Here is a 19,794-nt window from a genome sequence, read left to right as displayed (position 1 = left end):
GACGTGTTATGAACTTTGAAGACAGTTTATTTTACCTTTTGCTGGCATAATGCATTACACATGCACAGTTTTAACTAAATGAGATTAAATAAATTTTTGAGTAGTTATATGTATCATATGTATATGTGTAGCCACTTCTTCCCTTTAGAGTTTAATTTATATTCATAGTGCATATATTTAAGGCATACTGATTTTTCAGGAGAATCTCGCTTTTATGTCTGTTATCCTTTGCTGCTAATGGTAATGTTTCAAAGGAACATGCATCCATGCACACTTCAGAGTTCCCTTGGTATTTCTTTTGAACTCAGTCATTCAAACAGATTTGGTCCACAAGTCCAGACTTTTAGGGAAAGATATTTTCTCCTTTGCTAGAAAGAATGTTGTTAGGACCTCTGTTTAGCCTCTTACATGGTTGGCTAAAGCTTTCTACTGGATTTGTTTTGATTTTTTTCTGTTTACCCTCTCAATGTTAGATGTTGGCACGGTAGATTTGAACAACTTTTGTAAAAGTATCAGTTATTCAGCGGTGTCCAGCCATGCTGATACTATAGTTCTCTATTTGAAAATGTTTTAAACTCTTCATACATTTATCCCTGATTTGCTCTTTTCTGAGCAAAATGTATTAATTTAACAATTCTATTATATCCTTTGGAAAAAAACAAAGCAAGAGACATTTTGATTTCTATTTTCAGGATGATATCATTTCGTTTTTCCTTTCTTTTCTTTTAAATCATGAATAGACTGGTGGAATATCTATCATATGATATGGAAAAGAAAGTAAAACCAGGAGCTGTGTATAAAAAGCTGAAATATTTTCATGAATCATCTAATTTTTCTATGTTTTTATTTGAATAAGAATGGCTGTCTGTGTGAATCGCATAGTATGGTTCAATTTTTTTGGATCAACATTGGTCCTTACCCTCTTGAATATTGATTATGTTAAAACTAGTAAGTAGAACATGTTTTAGTGAAACATGAATGCATTTCTTTTGCAAAAACAGATCAGAAGGTGTATGTGTGCTAGAAATCTTGCTAAACTCCCTCAGAATGTGTTATGCTTATGTAAAATAATCCTTTCTCATTTTTAAAACACCTTTTTTTCCTATTTTTAATTATTCTTTAATTGATATGTTTGTAAGACAAAAGCAAATGGAAAATATTTGTTAAAAAAAAAAGAAAAACTATGTTGGCAGGAAAGCACCTTGCTATTTGGGGAACGAAATCTGGCTTTTATCCCAGTCCAGCAGAGGCAGCATGCTTAGCCCCAGGGAGTGGGAGGGACTGTCTCTCACACTGCAATGGAAACTCCTTTCCCAAGTACTGTAGAAGAACATTGACCAAACCTTAGGGAGAACTGCTTGAAGAATTCCTTGAGCAAGTGGGCTGGATCCTCATCACCAGTGCAGTATGCTTTTTCTCTAAAAGGTAACTTCTCTGGAAGGCTATATCTGAAAGAACACTAAAAGCAGAGGCTATTCTAGAATTTTTTCTGCTTTATTTCATAATCATTCTCTAAAATACCTTCCATTTTCTACTTCCTTCATACCTTTGCATTTCATTTTCTGTGTTCCTGGGATATGTAGATCACTGTGCTAGTCAGCATCATCTCATTGTTTTCTTGTTCTTCCTGTTTGTCTTACAAATTTATATAGAAAATTTGTCTTGTATTTAGTCTGCTTAGCAGAAACCATTTTTGTTCCATGTTTTTATAATATCTTATATAACACTGATATGTGACTTGGTCTCTTAAACACAAGACGAATACAAATAAGAACTAACAGTAACTTTTATATTGATTAAGATTCCTTTTTGAGAAATGTATGTATCCACCACTTTCCAGCAATGCAAAATTCTGTGTTGGATTGCATGACACTGTGATAGTTGCTTTGTTGCACTTAACCTGTTTTCTTTCTAACTAATGTTCTGTCATTTCTGAGTATTCATAAGCATAGTACTGATGTGGTGAATCAAGTGAAATTCAGCTTAATAAAGTATGTACTTTAAATGAGAATTGTACTATTTAGCCCATTCCTCTTGGCCTAATGTCATCTTCCCTGTGTCAGTGGTGTGCCATTGTGAGTGTCTTCGCAAGTGCATATGTGTATGTGTGTCTGTGTGCACCAATGTATGTTACCCCAAAAGCATAAATCCATAGACATTTTTTAGTATGTAGAATTAAGAATTCCCTTTATTACAGTGGATTTTTATGTTACTGGGCCCTGATCTGTCAAAGAACACAAGAATTACATTCCTGGCACTTGTAGAACATTTAATAAACTTCACTGATACTGTTTTGAGGTAAAGAGGATCATTTTCATATTGGACTTTCTACATTTTCTTCATTTCTTTTTATGTTGAGTGTAGTTCACATTAGTTTCACTTCCTTTTTTACCATAAGGGCTACCTGTTGGGGTTTTTATTCCTTATAAAACTTCAGATTCATTATTTCTCCAGGAGCTTGGGACTTACTCTGAGAAATGACAAAAATAAAGAAATGCTACAGCACCTGGGATGCAGCCAACAAATCTTGAATAACACTTCCGCTTTCTTGGTGCTGGGAGCTTTCTTCAGAATGATATTTCAGTCTACACAATTTACATTAAAATACCCAAAGGCGATGTAGTAACAGCCCAGTAAGCTATGCTTCTATCTTTGAAGTCAGGCAGGCCTCACTGCCTCCTACTTCCAGTTACTCAAGTAGTTGGCTGGTACATGTTGACTGTTCTTTGTACTAATGAGCTCATTGCAGTATATTTTTATTCTCAGTATATCATTACAAAAAATTTACATGGATAAGGAGAAATAAAAATGGTTGTAACTCCAACACAGGCACCTTCTGGTGCAAGATATGCTCAGTGTCACAAAGCAGGTGAGAAGGTGTGTCCTTTGCCAACCTTCTGTAATCATTGTGGGTTTAACTAGTTTTATATGGATCCTATGTCCCCCTGGAATGAGGTTCATGGTCATTACCATCCTTTTCTTCGAGATGGTGATCTAACCCTTAAGAGTTAATTCAACTGACAGAATTGGGAATGAAGCCTCTTTAGCCTTAAGCTGAGTCTATAGTTCCTGCTATAGGTCATTAGTCCATATTGAGGGGGCGGGGGGGACAAGACGGGGGCAAAGGCTGTTCTGTGAGGTGTATCAAGGTGTTGTCCATGAAGCGTAACTCCTTTTATAGCCCTTCCTGTGTTGAGGGATTAGTTTTCCCTCGTGCTTATAGAACCATTTAGGTTGGAAAAGACCTTTAAGATCATCAAGTCCAACTGTTAACCTAACACTGCCAAGTCCACCAGTAAACCATGTCCCTAAGTGTGCCACATGGTGGTGAGGCCGCACCTCGAATACTGTGTTCAGTTTTGGGCCCCTCACTACAAGAAGGACATTGAGGTGCTGGAGTGTGTCCAGAGAAGGGCAACAAAGCTGGTGAGGGGTCTGGAGCACAAGTCTTATGAGGAGTGGTTGAAAGAGCTGGGGTTGTTTAGCCTGGAGAAGAGGAGGCTGAGGGGAGACCTTATCGCTCTCTACAACCACCTGAAAGGAGGATGTAGAGAGGTGGGTGCTGGTCTCTTCTGCCAAATGACAAGTGATAGAACAAGAGGAAACTGCCTCAAGTTGCGCCAGGGAAGGATATTGGGAAAAATTTCTTCACTGAAAGTGTTGTCAGACATTGGAACAGGCTGTCCAGGGAGGTGGTTGAGTTACCATCCCTGGAGGTTTTTAAAAGACATGGATGAGGCTCTTGGGGACATGGTTTAGTGGTGGACTTAGCAGTGTTAGGTTAACGGTTGGACTTGATGATCTTAAAGGTCTTTTCCAATCTAAATGGTTCTATGATTCTAAGATTAGATGGCGTACTGAAGATGTCTTGTATAGTGGAGGACTGAAGGGTACCCTGTATATCTGCAGTCGGCTCATGGCAGCAGAAATTGAAGAGTTCCCACCTCCTTTGAGGAGGCAGGAAAACATCTTAGTCAGTCTACTTAAATCTAAATTAAATAGAAGGGAATAATGTCTTGTGTGATTTTGAGGAGTAGCATAACTGTTTATTATCAGTACTTCTGTGACACAGTTTTAAAAAAAAAAAAAGACTTCTTGGTAAATATGAAGCAAATCAAGAGGCACAATTTAAAAGGACAGTTGTGGAAAAAAAATGCATACACCCTGCAGTTTATTTTGTAAGGATATAGTCCTTTTCTCAGCTCTTTTATGTCTGAAGTGTGAAGGCTTTGAAATTACAGAGTAACTGCATAGCACATGGTAGTTTCTGCTAAAAAGGAATATGTTCTACAATAGAGCTAAAATTTGTTCATAGCTCATGTATGCTGGAGGTAAAAAGTTAGCTAGCCCCTTGCAAAGAAATAGAACATACAAGTCAGATATTACGGAACGTCTTGACACTTGACCATGTGGTTGGAACTAGCATAAGCATAAGTGTGTCTTTGAATCTGCTTTTAACTGTATCAGTTTAAAATATAAAATTAGGTCAAAGACTGGTTTAGAACAAACTGTGAAAATATTTGATGTTCTGTGAAGACTGTAAAAAGCAATGTGCTGTGTAATACACAGAAGTAGAAATATTTCCTGTATCATTTTAAAAGCTAAAATTGCAGCTTGTCCAAACAAGCTATATAAGAACTACAGTTAAAAAATGGTTGCATCCACATACGTAAGCACAGTGGATTTAGTGTATGGAGCTGCACAGATTTGTATAGTCTTATTTTCAGATTGAACTTTGTGTGGTTTTCCCCACAGTTCATGACTGCCTGCAGTTTTGTAACCTATTGAGAGAATTTAAACTAGGATATATTTTTGCTTTTTTAAGTTTTGATCAAAAGATAGATACAACAGATATCCCAACATTTAGCTGCATAACAGAATGGAAAACCTTTTCAGTGCTCTATACCTTAACCTTCTGGTTCCCCGGGTATTTCCAAGCATACAAAATATGTCAGTGCAAGATGTAGATGATAAAATATTGAGTGGTAAAGTATGTAATGCCACTTGGCATCTTTGGTTTTTGCCAACACTGGCAAAGGGCTGTATGCTTTCCGTCCAATTGTCATGTAACCAAATTACTACCAATAGACAGACCCTATGAAGGCAATGAGGAGGATTTCCTTCTGGGTTCCTTTTTACCCCTTGGATTACTACGAAGGCAATGCATACACAGTCCTTTGACTGTGCACTTCTTAGGGGTTGGGGGATGTGTTTTCCCTCTGAAAGGAAGCCTACAATCATTTCAGGGTTACACCGTAATAAAACAGATACCATATCTGTCACCTTCTGTCCTTTACTTTATATTCATCCTCAGGAGGGTGAACCTTGATCATTTGTGCTTTACTAAGATGCTGTTCTGGCAACTCAGTAGGACCACATCTGACAGGCAGTGTTTGTTGTCATGTATAGCATTGGTCACTGAAGGGTCAAGGAATTTTATTGTAGTAGTTCTTGAAGTAGATCAGTTAATATATTTTCTCCTTGTCCAGTATTAAGGCATTAACCACTAAGAAACATGTAGTATCCTCTGCATGCATCAGAAATGTGGTCATTAGCAACCTGCTAACATTTATTAAACGTTTTCCAGTTGGCATTTAGCTTCATTGGTATGTCAGTTTTGCATGGTCAGAATTTCAGCTTTTGTGTATGTAGTACAATGAAATTTGTCATTCTTGCTCTCTAGAAGACAATTGTTTGCCAATCATGTGCAGAGGGAATTGAACTAATACACAGAGAAAAATGTTTTGCCCGGTTTGGTTGGGTTTCCTCTCCTCTCCTTTTCCTCCCAAAAGTTAAGTTCTTGATTGAAAATAAAACAAGTGAAGAATCCCAAATGTGGAATGGTCCCAAAAAAAGAAAGCAGCTTGGAGTAAAAGTTGAAATTCCATAGGGTTGATTGAGTGTAAACTGGCATCATTTTTTCTTACCTGTTATTGTTGGTAAAGGCATAAGTAAATCTGGGTTTATGTTCATTTCTGACACAGGTAGCAGCAAGTGTAACTCTGTTCTACAAGTAACACATTGTGAATATGGAAGAATACAGATGACTTTTAAAAACAAATTACAGCTGGCCTACATTTTGCAGATAAAAGTTCCTCTAAAAAGTAAAAGAATATGAGTATTTCAGTTCTATCACATAAATAATCAAAATCAAAGTGAAATTTGGGCTTCTCTTTGCTACTATAAGAGTTTTTTTACAGAAGAGATAATTTCTGTGTTGCATGAATGTGAATATGTGGAAAGAAATTGAGTATTTCAAATTAGCATAACCTCTGTCAGGGTTACTGAAGGTCAAGAGTGCCTGAAGTAGCAAGCTGCATTGATGGCAGCTGTCAGTTCTGTGGCACGACAGAAGCAAACTCTTGTCCGTTCAGACAGAATTAATGTAGTGCTTCAGACTGTCTTGTTCTGTGAATACTGTGTCAGAGAATCTTCATTTTAGCTCATAAACTACTTCCTGAAACCTGTTGAAGTTGTTTTGTTCGCTGTTTAATTGCACAGCATGTCACTGTGTAAGGAACTTGAATGCAAAGGTTGATTGTACTCCTATTCTACAATAAGTGTATGACACACAAAAAAGTTTGAAGCTGTGGAGGACTGTAACCTGTAATGCTCTAAGTCACAAAGTAGAGTCTTAAATATGCTTTGGACTTTCATACGGGACCAGACTATAACATGGGCTGTGGAATTATGCTGGGAAATGAATGTTAGGTCACTAACGCAAAAATGGTAAGTGAGCTTCAAGCATAGTCCTTAACAGTGAAAACCAGAGGGTTTAAAAGAACAAACTGTCTTTAAACAAAGTTGAAGATAAAGCCCCTGCTGACTGTGACCTTGTTATTCAGTGTGTTTTCTGGTAGGATTTGTCACCTTCAGGGATGTGTTTCCTTGAGGACGTAGAATCCCAAGGAAGGAGGCACCCATGGGAAGGTTATAACATTTTGCATGGAAAAGGAGGTGTGAAAAAGAACTGGCAGAAGAAAGAATGAAGTAGCCTATCAATTATCTAATTGGCTCTTTAATTTTAGCACTTCTTTGATATTACTGCTTGTGAATATGATTTCATTCAGTAGGTCATGGATTTCTTTCAGACTTGCAGCACATGAAACCTCTGGGGTAAATGGAGTACCATGACAGGGAGCTGTGAAAGGTAACAGAGCAACAAACCTCTTTGTTAGTAAATGTTGCTGTGCAAGGGGCAGCACCTCCACCCAAGAATTTTTAGATGGTACAAAAACCTAAAAGTGATGGAAAAACAGTCCTCTAATATCGCTATGTTGCGTGTGGTTATATTGTTCAGAAAGCAAAAGTCAAATATATAAGGACATGTTTTAATGATTATTTTGAGATGTTTCGATTTGGGGATTTAATATTTGAGGTTGGCAACTCAGTATCTGTCTGTCTGAATCATAACCTAATCCTCACAAAATGTGTATTTGTGTTGAAAAATCATGGGGGTTTATGCTCTAGCAGTTCAGTGGCTCTTGCTTTAACAAAAGTTTCTCATTCACATCACAGAAACTTACAGATTTTGGATAGATAAAATACTGATTTCACTGTGTGATCTAACTTTGATCACATTCACAGTTAGACCAGGCAGTGAGGCTAAATTTCTGCTAGTTGTCATGTATCTAAATTTTTCAGTGTGATATTGAATGGGGGTTGTGTTTGGACAGTATTCGGACTCCTCTTACAGGAAATGGTTAAAAAGGAATTTCTGCACATCTGAAAAACTAGTCAGAAGAGTTTGTTGTTTTGTCTTGCCTGCCTGATTGTGGATTAGGCTTTGGGCTGTCTGCTTTTAAATATCAGAAGAAACTAGTTCCCTTTATACAGGCGGAAGACAAAGTCTCGACTCCTACGAAGAAAGCTGGTCAACTGATAGTGACACTACTTGACATGTTGTGGGTATTCTTTTCGTAGCATTTGTGTTCTAGCATGAAAAATTTAAAGTAAAACTGGTCTTTTTAAGAGGCAGTACTATTCTGTTAATTAGCTATAATGTCAATTTATGTTTGTTATGTCAAGTTTGTTAATACATCAGTTGTGATTGTTAAGCTTTTCTAGAGTAAGCTCTTAATTTTGATTTTCTGTGTAGCAGAGAACCGGTGCTGAGGAGTGAGACTGAGATGCAAAGTATTCAAAAGTCTGGAAATTCCAAAGGTTACAGTTGCTGTGGCATTTTACAACAATAATTTTTTTTTAATTATTAGAAAATTTTCATTGTTCTGTTTATGCTTATTGCTGAGTGAAATTGTTGGAGGTTGGGCTACTTGGGGGAAGGGGCAGAGTTATTCGGTATCACTTCAAAATAGAGTGTCCCAGCAAAAAGCCCATCATTAGGGCACATACAGATTTTGCCCTGCAGAAAGTCTGTTGGTATTCCATAGAAAAGCATTCTGTTGAGGACAGTGAAGAATGAACCAATTAATTCGGTTCCACAAGAAACCCCCTTTGGTATGGTCCATGAAGGACTTAGGGTTGCAGGGCTGCTGAAAGACAACAGCATTGTAAACAGGCTGGTTTTCTGTGATTAAAATTGTGTAGCTAACTGCACATAGTAATGTGTTCTGTACCACAGGAGTATATAAAGCCTGGCTGTAATTGTCATTAATGTTTACTTTGATCTATGATGTGTGCGAATGGGTTTCACTCAGAGTTTTCTTAACCATTTTGTAAAACATTTGTATAAAGGCATGTTGGATTCTTACGTCCAAGGGAACAAATGTTCTTGTTAATGTGTGTAAATGAAACCTCTAAATTCACATGCTTTCAGATACAAATTATGGAGCTGTAAATTCCTTCTTCTAAATTGCTTCTGCTATAGCTATTGTTTAAGCGCAAAAATCTTCGAAAAGTATTGCAAAACAGTCTTTTTTCAAAGATTGCAAAGAAGGTAGGACTGCTTACAGGTCTTTTCCAACCTTAGTGATTCTGCGATTCTGTGTGATTAATGAATAGTATGAGCTTTGCTCCTCTTACCAGCTTCTGCTGTGTTCTGGCAGAAAGCTTCTAATCATCTTCTGTAACCAGTAAAGACTAATTATTGTTAGAGTTAATGTGGTTTTTTTAAATTAGGCTTAATAACATAATGCTAAAAAATTCTGCCTAGACTGAACGCACAGTTGCTAAAATTGGAAATGAGAGATACAAAATAATATCCTGCATTCGTCCTTCTGTTTATATGAGTACATACCACACAAGAGACACTTTAGGACCAGACATTTTTTGTAACGTTCAAAAAAAATCTGTGAAAGCATTGTTGAAATGATATATTGAAAAAATTAAAATAAAAAGCAGGTACTGAGAGGTAGTAGTCCTTCCTTTGTTTCTGGGCTTACTTATTATTACTTGGCATGTCTTTAAAGATACGTATCTTGGTTCTCTGTTCTTATTTTTTCTTTGACTACATAAACAGTTAATGTAGAAATAGTAATTCTAATACAAACTTGTACATAATATTATTTTAATTTCTCCTAAGGATGCATTAGAAATACATAATGACATGTGAACCTGAACAAGATAAATGGTTCATGGGGTATTGCTGTGTATGTATTTATAGATTTGAAAACAGTCTTGTCATTTTACTGTCTTCAGTGTGTAATAACTGCATGTGTCTTGTGTATTGTAATTTGTGCCCCTACTCTCGAAAATAATTTCGTTTATAATGCGTTATACCAGAGAGAAATTGCGTGCCCTGAACAAAAGGTTGTTTCCAGATGAGATGTGAAAATAGACACTGAGACAGTTTGGTAACAATACTGATTGTCTCCACTAGGAAATTTTTCTGTTGCTAACATGAAATGTCGGTTAATAAGTACAGCTGTTTTTTTGTTTAAAAGGGATTAAAAACAGTTTTAGGTCAAGACAGTGTTCACCATCACTTCAAGAACCACAATTAAAACCTAAGAATTTGTGGCTCGTCTATAAAAAGACAAAGAAACCTTGACATGATGAAAGCCATGGTCAGCTCCTGTTCTAAAAGTAATTCGGAGCACAGAGATAGTAGCAACTAGCTGAACATCGACAGTGTGTTTAAAAAAATATTCTACAGGAATTGACAAGATACATTTTTATTTATATCATTTAGATTTTCTCATGTGGAAATCTTCTTTGACTTCAAATACAAAAAGAGGTCTTTCACTACTGCTATTGGTTCCCTTAAGATAATTAATAAAACACCAGTTTTATTGATATAATTTTCCAACAAATTACAAAATAAATTATTTAGACTGAAATCTTAAAGCTTAATCTGTTGTTTATGGAATATGTGGCTAGGAGAAGCAATTTTAATTATGTAGCCTGGTCCCCTTGTAAGCTAAAAAGTCCATGAACTAACTTGAGTTAGATTCTACCATTTCAAAAATGTCTGTTTCTGATTTTTAAAAATTCCCTAAAGAGTAAATCAATTACACCCATAATTACCTGCAACGTTGATATTTGTGCCTTAATTCTACTCTGAATTTGTCCTGACTACTTCCTTTTATTTGGATCATGTGATAGTTTCGTCATTTAAACTGAATTCCCTTATATTATCAAACTTCTGTCTTCTTTAAGCATTTTATAATAAACTAGGGGGAGTGATGATTTATCTTTTTGGAAAGCTTTTTCTGAGCCCTCTGCATCTTGACATCCTTTTTGTATTTTGAATGTAGAACTGAACAGTGATCTCTTGTGGGCACACCACAAACACATATAACAATCTTATTTCTTAATTGATATTCTCATTCGGGTATGGCATTTGGGCATAGTCTTTCCTGGGAGAAACTCATACGTAGCTGACTTTATGCTTTCTGGCTGCCTGATACTCCCCCTTCCCCCTGCCAAGATAGTTCCTTCTCTTTTAAGCATTACTTGTATTCTTTGTTCTTAGGTGTATGATCTTTTATTTGGGCAGAAAATATGCTTTTCTTTTTCCTTGCATGCAGAGGTTAAAGTGATGGTAACCCAGTTAAACAAATGAAAAAGTGTATTTCTTTCTTTTATTAAATCAGTATACCTTCATGAAATGTCCCTGGTTTTAATTAGGAATTTACCATTTAAAAATGCATTTCAAGTTGGAGAGGTTCAAGTTTCTTTTCAGATTTATTATGGGTTTTGTTTGCTGCTTACTTTTTAGAGTTAAGGTTGAACAGAATTTTAGAGAGAAAAACATTATACTCATGGTAAAAATGTAATGTGGTGTAGGCTGTTTGCATAGTGTTTCCATTAGGCACTGGAATGAGTGCCTTGCACTGTAATGAGCTTTGGAGGTAGAGTACCCAAGAAGATTCTCTAGAAGAGATCTGCTCATGCTAGTGAAGCTACCAAAAATACATCCTTTCTCTAGTTGAGGCTGTTTTCTACTTCCAGAAACAATGAATGGATCCCATGGCTTGAGTAATATATAGACTTTAAGCCTCAATGCAAATATGAAGGGTTTTGTTTTAAGTACTGTCAGAGTCCCTCCTAATGGTTTGGTGCCTTGGAAGCAAATGTCACTAAGTAGCGCTCCTAGAAGATGAAATTTAAGTGCCGTACCTCAGCATGAAGGTGCTACGGAAAAGTAAGTGCACCCTTGTTTAGTCTGAACTTGGCCTTGATTTTTTTCTAAACATTCTTAGAGGCACTTTGTTTCCTACTTTCCTTTTTGCCTCCGTCCTAGTCTCAGAAGATAAATTATCCTCTCCCATGGCAGTGAGAAAAATTGTTTCTGTAGACTGCTGGTTTGTTTGGATCACAATAACGTAGCGACTTGAGTGAAATCGGCAACTTCAGTGACTTTGCTTTTAAACAATTGCTGGAAATAACTAACAAAAATACTTTCATGCAAACTTTTCTGTAATTTCACTAATCTTAAACAGGAGGTGTGTGTGACTTTTAGAAAAATACATTTAGTAATATTCATGTTGGGTATCATGCATTTTCCACAGCTCCTACTGCGCTCTACTCGGTACACAGTGCTTGATGCAGTTTCTTAACAGGTGTATAAATGTGATACTTAATAATTTGGGGTTGCTGGAATTGGGGTAGGTGAAAGGTGAAAAGGTGAAAACAAATAATTGTGTATGCAACTAAAGTAACTCCTGAACTACGAGCTAGCAGAAAGCTTTTATTTTAAAAACTTCAACAGTCAAGGCAAGGCTGCTTAAACTGCTTTGGAATCACAAGGTGAAGTTGTTGGATGTGGAAGAAACTGATTTAGCTTCACTTCTCTACTTTTCTTTCTGCAAGACAGTGGTATAACTGTCCTGCAGGCGATGTTTTTTGGAAGTGACATTGTTTCCTCTTTTTGTATTTATTTGTGTATGGACTTGACATGTTCAACATGTGCATTAGATTGTTAAGAAACACAAGGAAAATTATGATGATGTTGGATTGTGTTTATTGCAATTTACATGTCTTCTAAAACTGAATGGTATTTCATGGTATTTCATGTAGAAAGAGAATAGGGCATTTTTGTAGTTTGACAAGATTCCCTTTTTTCAAACATCCAGGGCCATCCTCAGCCAAACAATGGAGCTGTAAGCTTCTCAGGATAAGCTCCTTGAGAACTCCTTGCTGAACAGCCTACATGGGGGTTGTTATCAACTTATCCTTTACAGTGTTAGCATTTGCTGAAGGTGTTAGATTCCCTTGTGTATTTTGAATGTTTGTTTACATACGCTATTTTGAATTTCAGTTGAATTTTCAGTATTTCCAAAGTTGAGAGATTCCACAACTTCCTGGGCAACTTGTTGCAGTGTTTCACCACCCTCACTGTGATAAGAATGTCTCTTAGTATCCTAAAAATAGTTATTTATATATTTTCTTCTGTCTTATATTTTTTTCTGTCTTATATTTCAAAGAAGTACTCTAACATAAATAGAAAATAATTGCAGGCATGATCATCTTTATTTTGTTTTAGTGGGACGTGGCTTGATGGGCATGGTGCTGTGTGGTGTGGGTGGTGTGGGGTTTTTGTGTGTGGTGGGGTTTTTTTTGGTTTTTTTTTTTTTTTTGGTGGGGTTTTGTTGTTTTTTTTTTTTTTTGTAATGGTTGGACTTGATGATCTTACAGTTCTTTTCCAACCTTAGTGATACTGTGATTCTGTGAAATGCAAGGCAAAAGTTTTTTATTTGAAAATAGTACTTATTACAGTGCCTGTTTATTCTTAAGTATGCGTTTATTCCTTTAAAACATGCACAATCTGTTAGGTTTGTATGAAAGAGAGCCTGTAATATCTACCTCTAATTTGAAATTGAAGATAGAACTTTCTCCTAGTGTGTTTTGCATAGTTGAGGGGTTTTTTAAGGTTTTTTTTTAAAAAAATAATTAACCTGGAAGTTTTACAATTTCCTACTTAAATACATTGGCATTCTTCTCTTCAACAGAAAATAAGGGTACTCTTTTGTGAGCCCTCTTTCTTGGAAAGGTTTGTTTTTCTCTTCTCCAAAGGCTTTGGCTTTTGTAGCGTTCTATCTTCAAGAGCATTTTCCCATATTCTGAGGTTTATTTAAATCACTGTTTGGAATGTTTGATGATTGATTTATTGAGAAAAGTGGGATATGCAGAGTAATATGATTTGTAGCAGAATTTACAGCAGTAATTCAAGATTCATAGGATCACTTCTAGTAGAATAATATAGTTTCTGTAAATCTGTGGAAAAAGCATGGGAGGTTTGCAGAATCCCTTAACCTTTTGAACTTTCCCATGTCATCCTATGAACTCTGAATCTATGGCACTGTTCAAATCAGGAAATGTTTAAAAATGAAAAGCCAAAACTCTAAGCTGCTAGGTTTTGTATACAAAACATCTGTGGGACTTGCAGTTTAACAATCATCTTAATGATGGTAACATAAGCAGGCTATTGTTAGCGCTCATCATTATTTTATATAAAGTAGCATACGATTTCAGTAGTCTGTTTTCTTATTTCAGCTTTATGACAAAATAAACACAAAATCTTCACCACAAATCAGGAATCCTCCAAGTGATGCTGTACAGAGAGCCAAAGAGGTAATGGCTTTAAAATGTATTTTTTACTTTGAAATTTTGATTGTATTTAAAGTGGAACATTTTTTTCCTTCATTAAGATACTGATATGTATTCTGGCTCATAATCTGAATTATTTCTGGAATTCTACCATTGCTTACTTAAGTTACGTAACATGTTGCATAAACTTGCAGAATTCCATTATGTCTGTAAGGATTTTATATATTACTCAGTTTCATCATTTAACCTTTGCTGCAACAACAGTGGTCTTAAAAGGAATAATCTTGTTGGGTAAATGCAACGTCTGTCACGTTCAGTTTATATATGACTTAGTCACAAAAAAGATACGTTTCTAGGTACCAGCTTTTTAAATTGACAAAACAAGTTTATCATAGATAGTTCTAAGAAGAGCAGGCCTAGAAATGCAATGAAGGTGGCCCATTAAGATGAAAGATAAATAGACACAGATGTTCTTAATTCTTATACCTGACAAATAGTATTTTATTTGTTTATTTATTGCAAGTAGTAAAAAAAATAGTTGTATTATATATTATCAGTAAAAATAAGTACAGTTGTTGGGGGTAATATCATAGGAAAACATTGTTTATAGTGCTATTAAAATAGAATGAACAGGAAGACTAGAACACTGTGTAATAACTGCAGTCACACTGATAGACACCCCAAAGACCTATTCTGCAAAATTTCCTGGCAGTTAATCCTGGGAGGTGCTTCCAGAAGCGAAATACTCTGCTTTCGTTGTCCAAGTAGTTGCATGTTGAAAATAAAGGTGAAAGTATCAGGTTGCAAGCAAATGCCTCCTGCCTCCTCCTTCCCCCAATGATAAGCTGAAATATGGCTCAGATTTTATAAAATCTGGAGCTTTGAGGTGGCGTAGCAGATGGACCACCTACACTTGATGTCTTTAACAATTTAATTTGTGGAGAAAAGATTTTTATGAGTATTTTTAATTCTGCTTTTAAACTGATTGTTTTAAGAAGTTGAGACCATGTGTGAAAGTAGCAATTGGTGGTGGTGATGTGTGTTACCTATGTTAGCACTTCATTTCTGTCTCCATATATTTAGCTATTGGAGGAATACTGTCAATTGAAAAAAGAGCAACTGTTTCCTTCAAATTTCTGTTTTATTCTCTCTCAGAAAGAAAATTGAAATTAGGTGTTTTGTTCTCTTGGAGTGGAGGGTGGGAGGGGGCATATTTTCCTAAGCCCTTTCCTGTTAAAAACATTCTTTTGTGTAATCATTTGGAGATATTCTGACTGATGAGCGAGGGTTTCATTTGTTTGATTAATCGCTTTACTTAAAAGAAAGTTACTATGGGCATTTCTCCTACTTGTTTTGCAGGTATTGGAAGAAATTTCATGTTACCCAGAGAACAATGATGCAAAGGAGCTAAAGCGTATTTTAACACAACCTCATTTCATGGTAAGTAACTCTTGTTGGGGGGTTTTTTGTTGTTTTTTTTTATATTCTTTGTATTAGAAAACTTAAGTTCAGTAAGTTCTCCCTAAAATCTGCAGGTGATAAAACTGCATACAGTACAATATGCCTATTAATAAATATTTCTAAACTGCTGGTTTGGCAAAATAGTTTCTGTTACTACTACTGTTGGTCCCCACTACTGTGCTGAAAACTTGTCAGTAGTTTGGAGTAATCTGTGGAGCAGTTTCACTGTCTTTTTGGGGGGAGCTGCATTGCACATGGAAAGAAGAATGAATCCTTTTGAATGTTCATAGGTAGAGCTGGGGTCCTCCTTTTTCTTTTTCCCAAGGTCTTGTTAGGATAAAGGTATGTGAAGTCATTGCAAAATAAGTGTTTATTTAACATTATTTTACAAAAAAATCAATAGCTTGTACAGTCTAGTGAATTTCTGTTACACACCAACTCCTACTGTGTCTGTTTCAGAAACCTGATTTGTGGGCAGAATTGTCCTAAGTTCAGGGACATGACTGCTTAATAACTTGGTTCAAGTTACTGAAATCCAGCCTTTTGAAATGATTTAAAGGATTTCTTTTGTTTATGCTGTGGATGAAGTTCATAAGTTCAGAAATAAAAGTGTTTGTTTAAATCTGCTATACACTATTGTCAGTTTAAAATCATGAATTTGACTTTCCCTAACACAAGGATTATATGCAGGGGACTTTGTGGAATTTGCTCACCTGAAAGCTGAATTACTGTAAGTCTGAAGGATAAACCTAATTTCCAGGAAAGAGTGAGCTGAAACCAACCTCATATTCAGGTATAAGATGAAATCTGGATAGCTGCATGTTCCAGTGTGTTCCTTTGATGGCCACTGTAGCTTCAGGTGCATTAATTTTAGTACTTCAAATCAGATCAGGAGTGTGCTTTTGAAGTGAGTCTCCTGATCGTCCCCTTACAATGCTTTGGCTTGTATCATGTAAGAGTCTCAGAGCATGCAAACTAGACTCCTTTCAGATAAAATTAAACTCGAAGATGTACACCAAAACCTCAGCCAGTGTAATCCAGCAGCTGATGGGCATTCAGTCCACAGGGCAAGATGGAAGCTGGTCAGAAGTAAAAACTCCTGCAATGCGTTCAGTGTGTACATTGGATCCTCACTAACCCAATTGTCAATCCATTCCTATTTCATTGCACTAACTGCTAATGCAGACATTGGCTTTTTACGTTGTAGTCAGCAACACACTGATATGTCATTGCCTGGAGATGATAGCTATCCTGAAGTCTGTAACAAATCAGGTTCAACATTTAACAGGAATACCTGCTTGAAATAGAACAGAAAACAAGGTGGAATGGTACTCAGCCATATTGTAAAAGATTTAAAAAAAAAAACCACACACAGGGAAAAAAACACAAGAACAGTACTCTCTGGTACTCAGCTTCTTTATTTGGAATATGACAGGTTCATTTGATTTACCTTTTTTTGCGTAATTACCACACACTATTGCAAAAACATTACGCACTGTGCAGAAAGAACATTTTGTAAGTATAAATTATTTTTTGAGTAGGCATTGATAAAAATTACTCTGGCTTATAAAAATTTAATGTATCAAATCAAGTGACAGGAAAGGTGAGTTGGAAATTATCTTTTATAGGTATCTCTGTTTCCACCTGATATCCTCATAAATTTAAAACCATCTGTCAGAATTCTTTTGCTGCAATTCTGTAAAAGGTATTTTTTTGTACGGAATAAGCCGCAATTCCATAACAAGTATTCTTGATGAGGAGTAATTTCAGTAAGTTAGTCTATGGCATCCCAAGCTAAATTACTAGTTGATGGAGTCCCATCCCTTCTCCCCCTGTTTCATCCTCTACCTTGCAGTTATTCTGACATTCATCTGACACTGCACTTCGGTATTGCACTGTGCTAAACTAGTAGAAAACTGCTCCAACAAAATGATGATCAGTTTAGCAAAAAGAGTTAGGGACAACTGGAATGCTGCCAGAGCCAGAATGAGCAAGGGGACAGAAACACGCAATCCAGGATAGAAGGGAATGGCACAAACATGTAAAGCAGCAGTTAAATCAGCATATGTTGCAGTGAAACCATACCTTTAGGGTGCAGATACCAAAGAGTCTCCAGATGTCAAAGAGGCAATCCCATCCTCTCCCATCATTCCCACTCCTGCTCCCAGACACACCTTTTGTAAGGTAGCACACCTTACAAAATTATTCATAAGTATGTGGCATTCTGCCAAACTTTCCTTCAGAGCCAAAGCCTTTAAAATAGATAATCTTAGGAAAGGAAATAATTGTTTAAAACAATATCGTCAGCCTACACTCCATGTGTTTACCAAGCATTGTACAGAACAATAGTCTGGTTAGTAAGTTGTTGAGCTCTGATGCACAGAGGCTGAATCAATAAGGTGTAGTAAGTGGGATCATGTGCATTAACGCCTGTGTGATAGCAGAGTATTTTACTATTCTTTATATGATTATCTAATCGGAAGGCAATGGAGTATAGTCTGTCTCGTTTACTTAAACATAGTATTAGTAGTTTAGACTGTGTATAGACCTTCACAGAACCAAAACCAATAAAGTATGCATTTGTAAGTACTCTTACTGGGACTGAGATCTTCGAGTTCAAAGTTTTTTGTTCTTTTAGTTTTGTTTTACCCTTGTGTGCCTTAAGGGTACAGGAATAAATTATAAATCTAGTCTGTACATGCTTAACACTTTAATTTAAGGAAATGTATGTAAATTTTGCGTAAAGGTCTTTCAGTAGATAATTAATTTAAGAATTGTTCAAAAGATTTTCAAGTACCTCATTTGTTGTGTACAAATTTCAAGAAGCTTTTATTCCATTACACAACTTTGAGTAGTTTTTCAAATGCACCAGTTTTATCTGTAAAAGGTTTTATTATATATGTTTAGTATATGGCAGCAATTGACACGTTTGCTGTACTAGGAGACTTTTACTTAATTGCATATTGAAGTTATATTCATCATCATGTGCCTTCCTACACTGTTCTTTGCAGACAATGATCCTGCAATATAGTAGAAAGCAGTTGTTCTCACTAAACTTATTTTCAGCAGGATTATCATGTTCTGCAAAGGAAAAAGAGACAGGAAAAAAAATCTAAATTATCAAAATTAACAGAAATGCATGAAAACTAGTATCTTTAAGTATAAAGTCCAATAGCGGTCTTTATATTAAATGTTTTCAATGTTTAAATTGAGCTTGCTGTACTTTAACATCTGGTGTTTCTGAATTTGTGTTATTTTTTGTTAACACATTCAGAAATCATCTAGTATAATTATGAACCTTTTAAAATGTTCAAATTACCATATTTTAATCTCCTACAAGGTGTATATTATTGCTAAAAATCTAGTATAAAGCAAGGCAAGTATTTGATGTGAAACAAATGTAAGGCCCTGAATTAAATAAGAAACGTAATATTAAAGTGTGGAGAGTATAACAGGTACAGGCACGTGGTGCATGAAGCTGAGTAAGTAGCTTTGAGTAAATTGAGCTGAAAGAAGCACAGAAGATCACCCTACTCTGTTAAAGAGTGCTTGCGCGCAAAGCCAAGACCACACACACTCCTACAGTGGATGTTTTTTGTAACAGCCAGAGCTAAGGCATGATTGCACATGGATGCTCTTGTCTTATTTGGGACAACTGCAAACAGTGTTCAGATACTAGAATGAGAATTAAGCTAAATCCCTAAATCTGTATAGGAGCATTCACACCAAAGTTTACACCCAATTAAATAAATCAAATTAAGAATTGATTTAATTAAAGTGGTTTAACTTACATATATGGTCCAGATCTCTAAATATAAAATGTTGCTTCAGTAGTACAGGCTAATGCAGAGGAATTGTTGCAAGTTTGAGCTTAGTGGCTGACAAAATAAGGTGAAAAACAGAAAATGCAGATACTGTTTAGTATTTAACTAAAAACAATATTGGTGTAGGTGGGCTTGAAACACTGGGAAAACAGGAGGGAATGTGGGCAGAGCATTGCTAGTTTACGGAATTCCATTCCATCATTTTAATGCTGAATTCCCAACTATAATTTGAAACTGATTTGAGGACAGGGAACTTAAACTGTTTATGAAGTTATCTTTTATAACATGGTACACTCTAGAAGTGCTAGCTTGGGAACAAATTTAGGATTTTGTAGAGACCATGAAAATCCCATTTCTGCCTTGGATTCCACTTTAGAAATACATCTGTAGGAATGGTTTTTTACCACTTCTTTTGTTTAAGTTCTGCTTAAACATTTTAGTTGAAGACAAAGACGTTGCAGAGTCAGATTTCTCTGCTAAAACAAATTTTAGATTGTCAATCTCGAGCCTTGCAAGATTGATGGGTTTTGCAAGTTAAGATCTATAAGCATTGAAATTA

General features: G+C 36.0%; 1 protein-coding gene across 5 annotated transcripts in view; it reads left to right on the top strand.

Moving 5' to 3' along the window:
- Positions 1 to 19,794, top strand: part of CASK (calcium/calmodulin dependent serine protein kinase) — a 220,299-nt gene that overhangs the window by 160,478 nt on the left and 40,027 nt on the right. For all 5 annotated transcript variants that reach the window (XM_059816928.1, XM_059816721.1, XM_059816994.1 and 2 more), the window contains 2 exons: positions 13,897 to 13,974; positions 15,310 to 15,390. In XM_059816928.1, coding sequence (XP_059672911.1) covers positions 13,897 to 13,974; positions 15,310 to 15,390 — 159 coding nt within the window. The remainder of the gene's footprint in view (positions 1 to 13,896; positions 13,975 to 15,309; positions 15,391 to 19,794) is intronic.

The sequence above is a fragment of the Gavia stellata genome, chromosome 1, assembly GCF_030936135.1.
Source record: "Gavia stellata isolate bGavSte3 chromosome 1, bGavSte3.hap2, whole genome shotgun sequence".
NCBI classification, from domain to species: Eukaryota; Metazoa; Chordata; class Aves; order Gaviiformes; family Gaviidae; genus Gavia; species Gavia stellata.
Note: the sequence above shows the minus strand (reverse complement) of the source record. Positions and strands in the feature narration are given on the sequence as shown.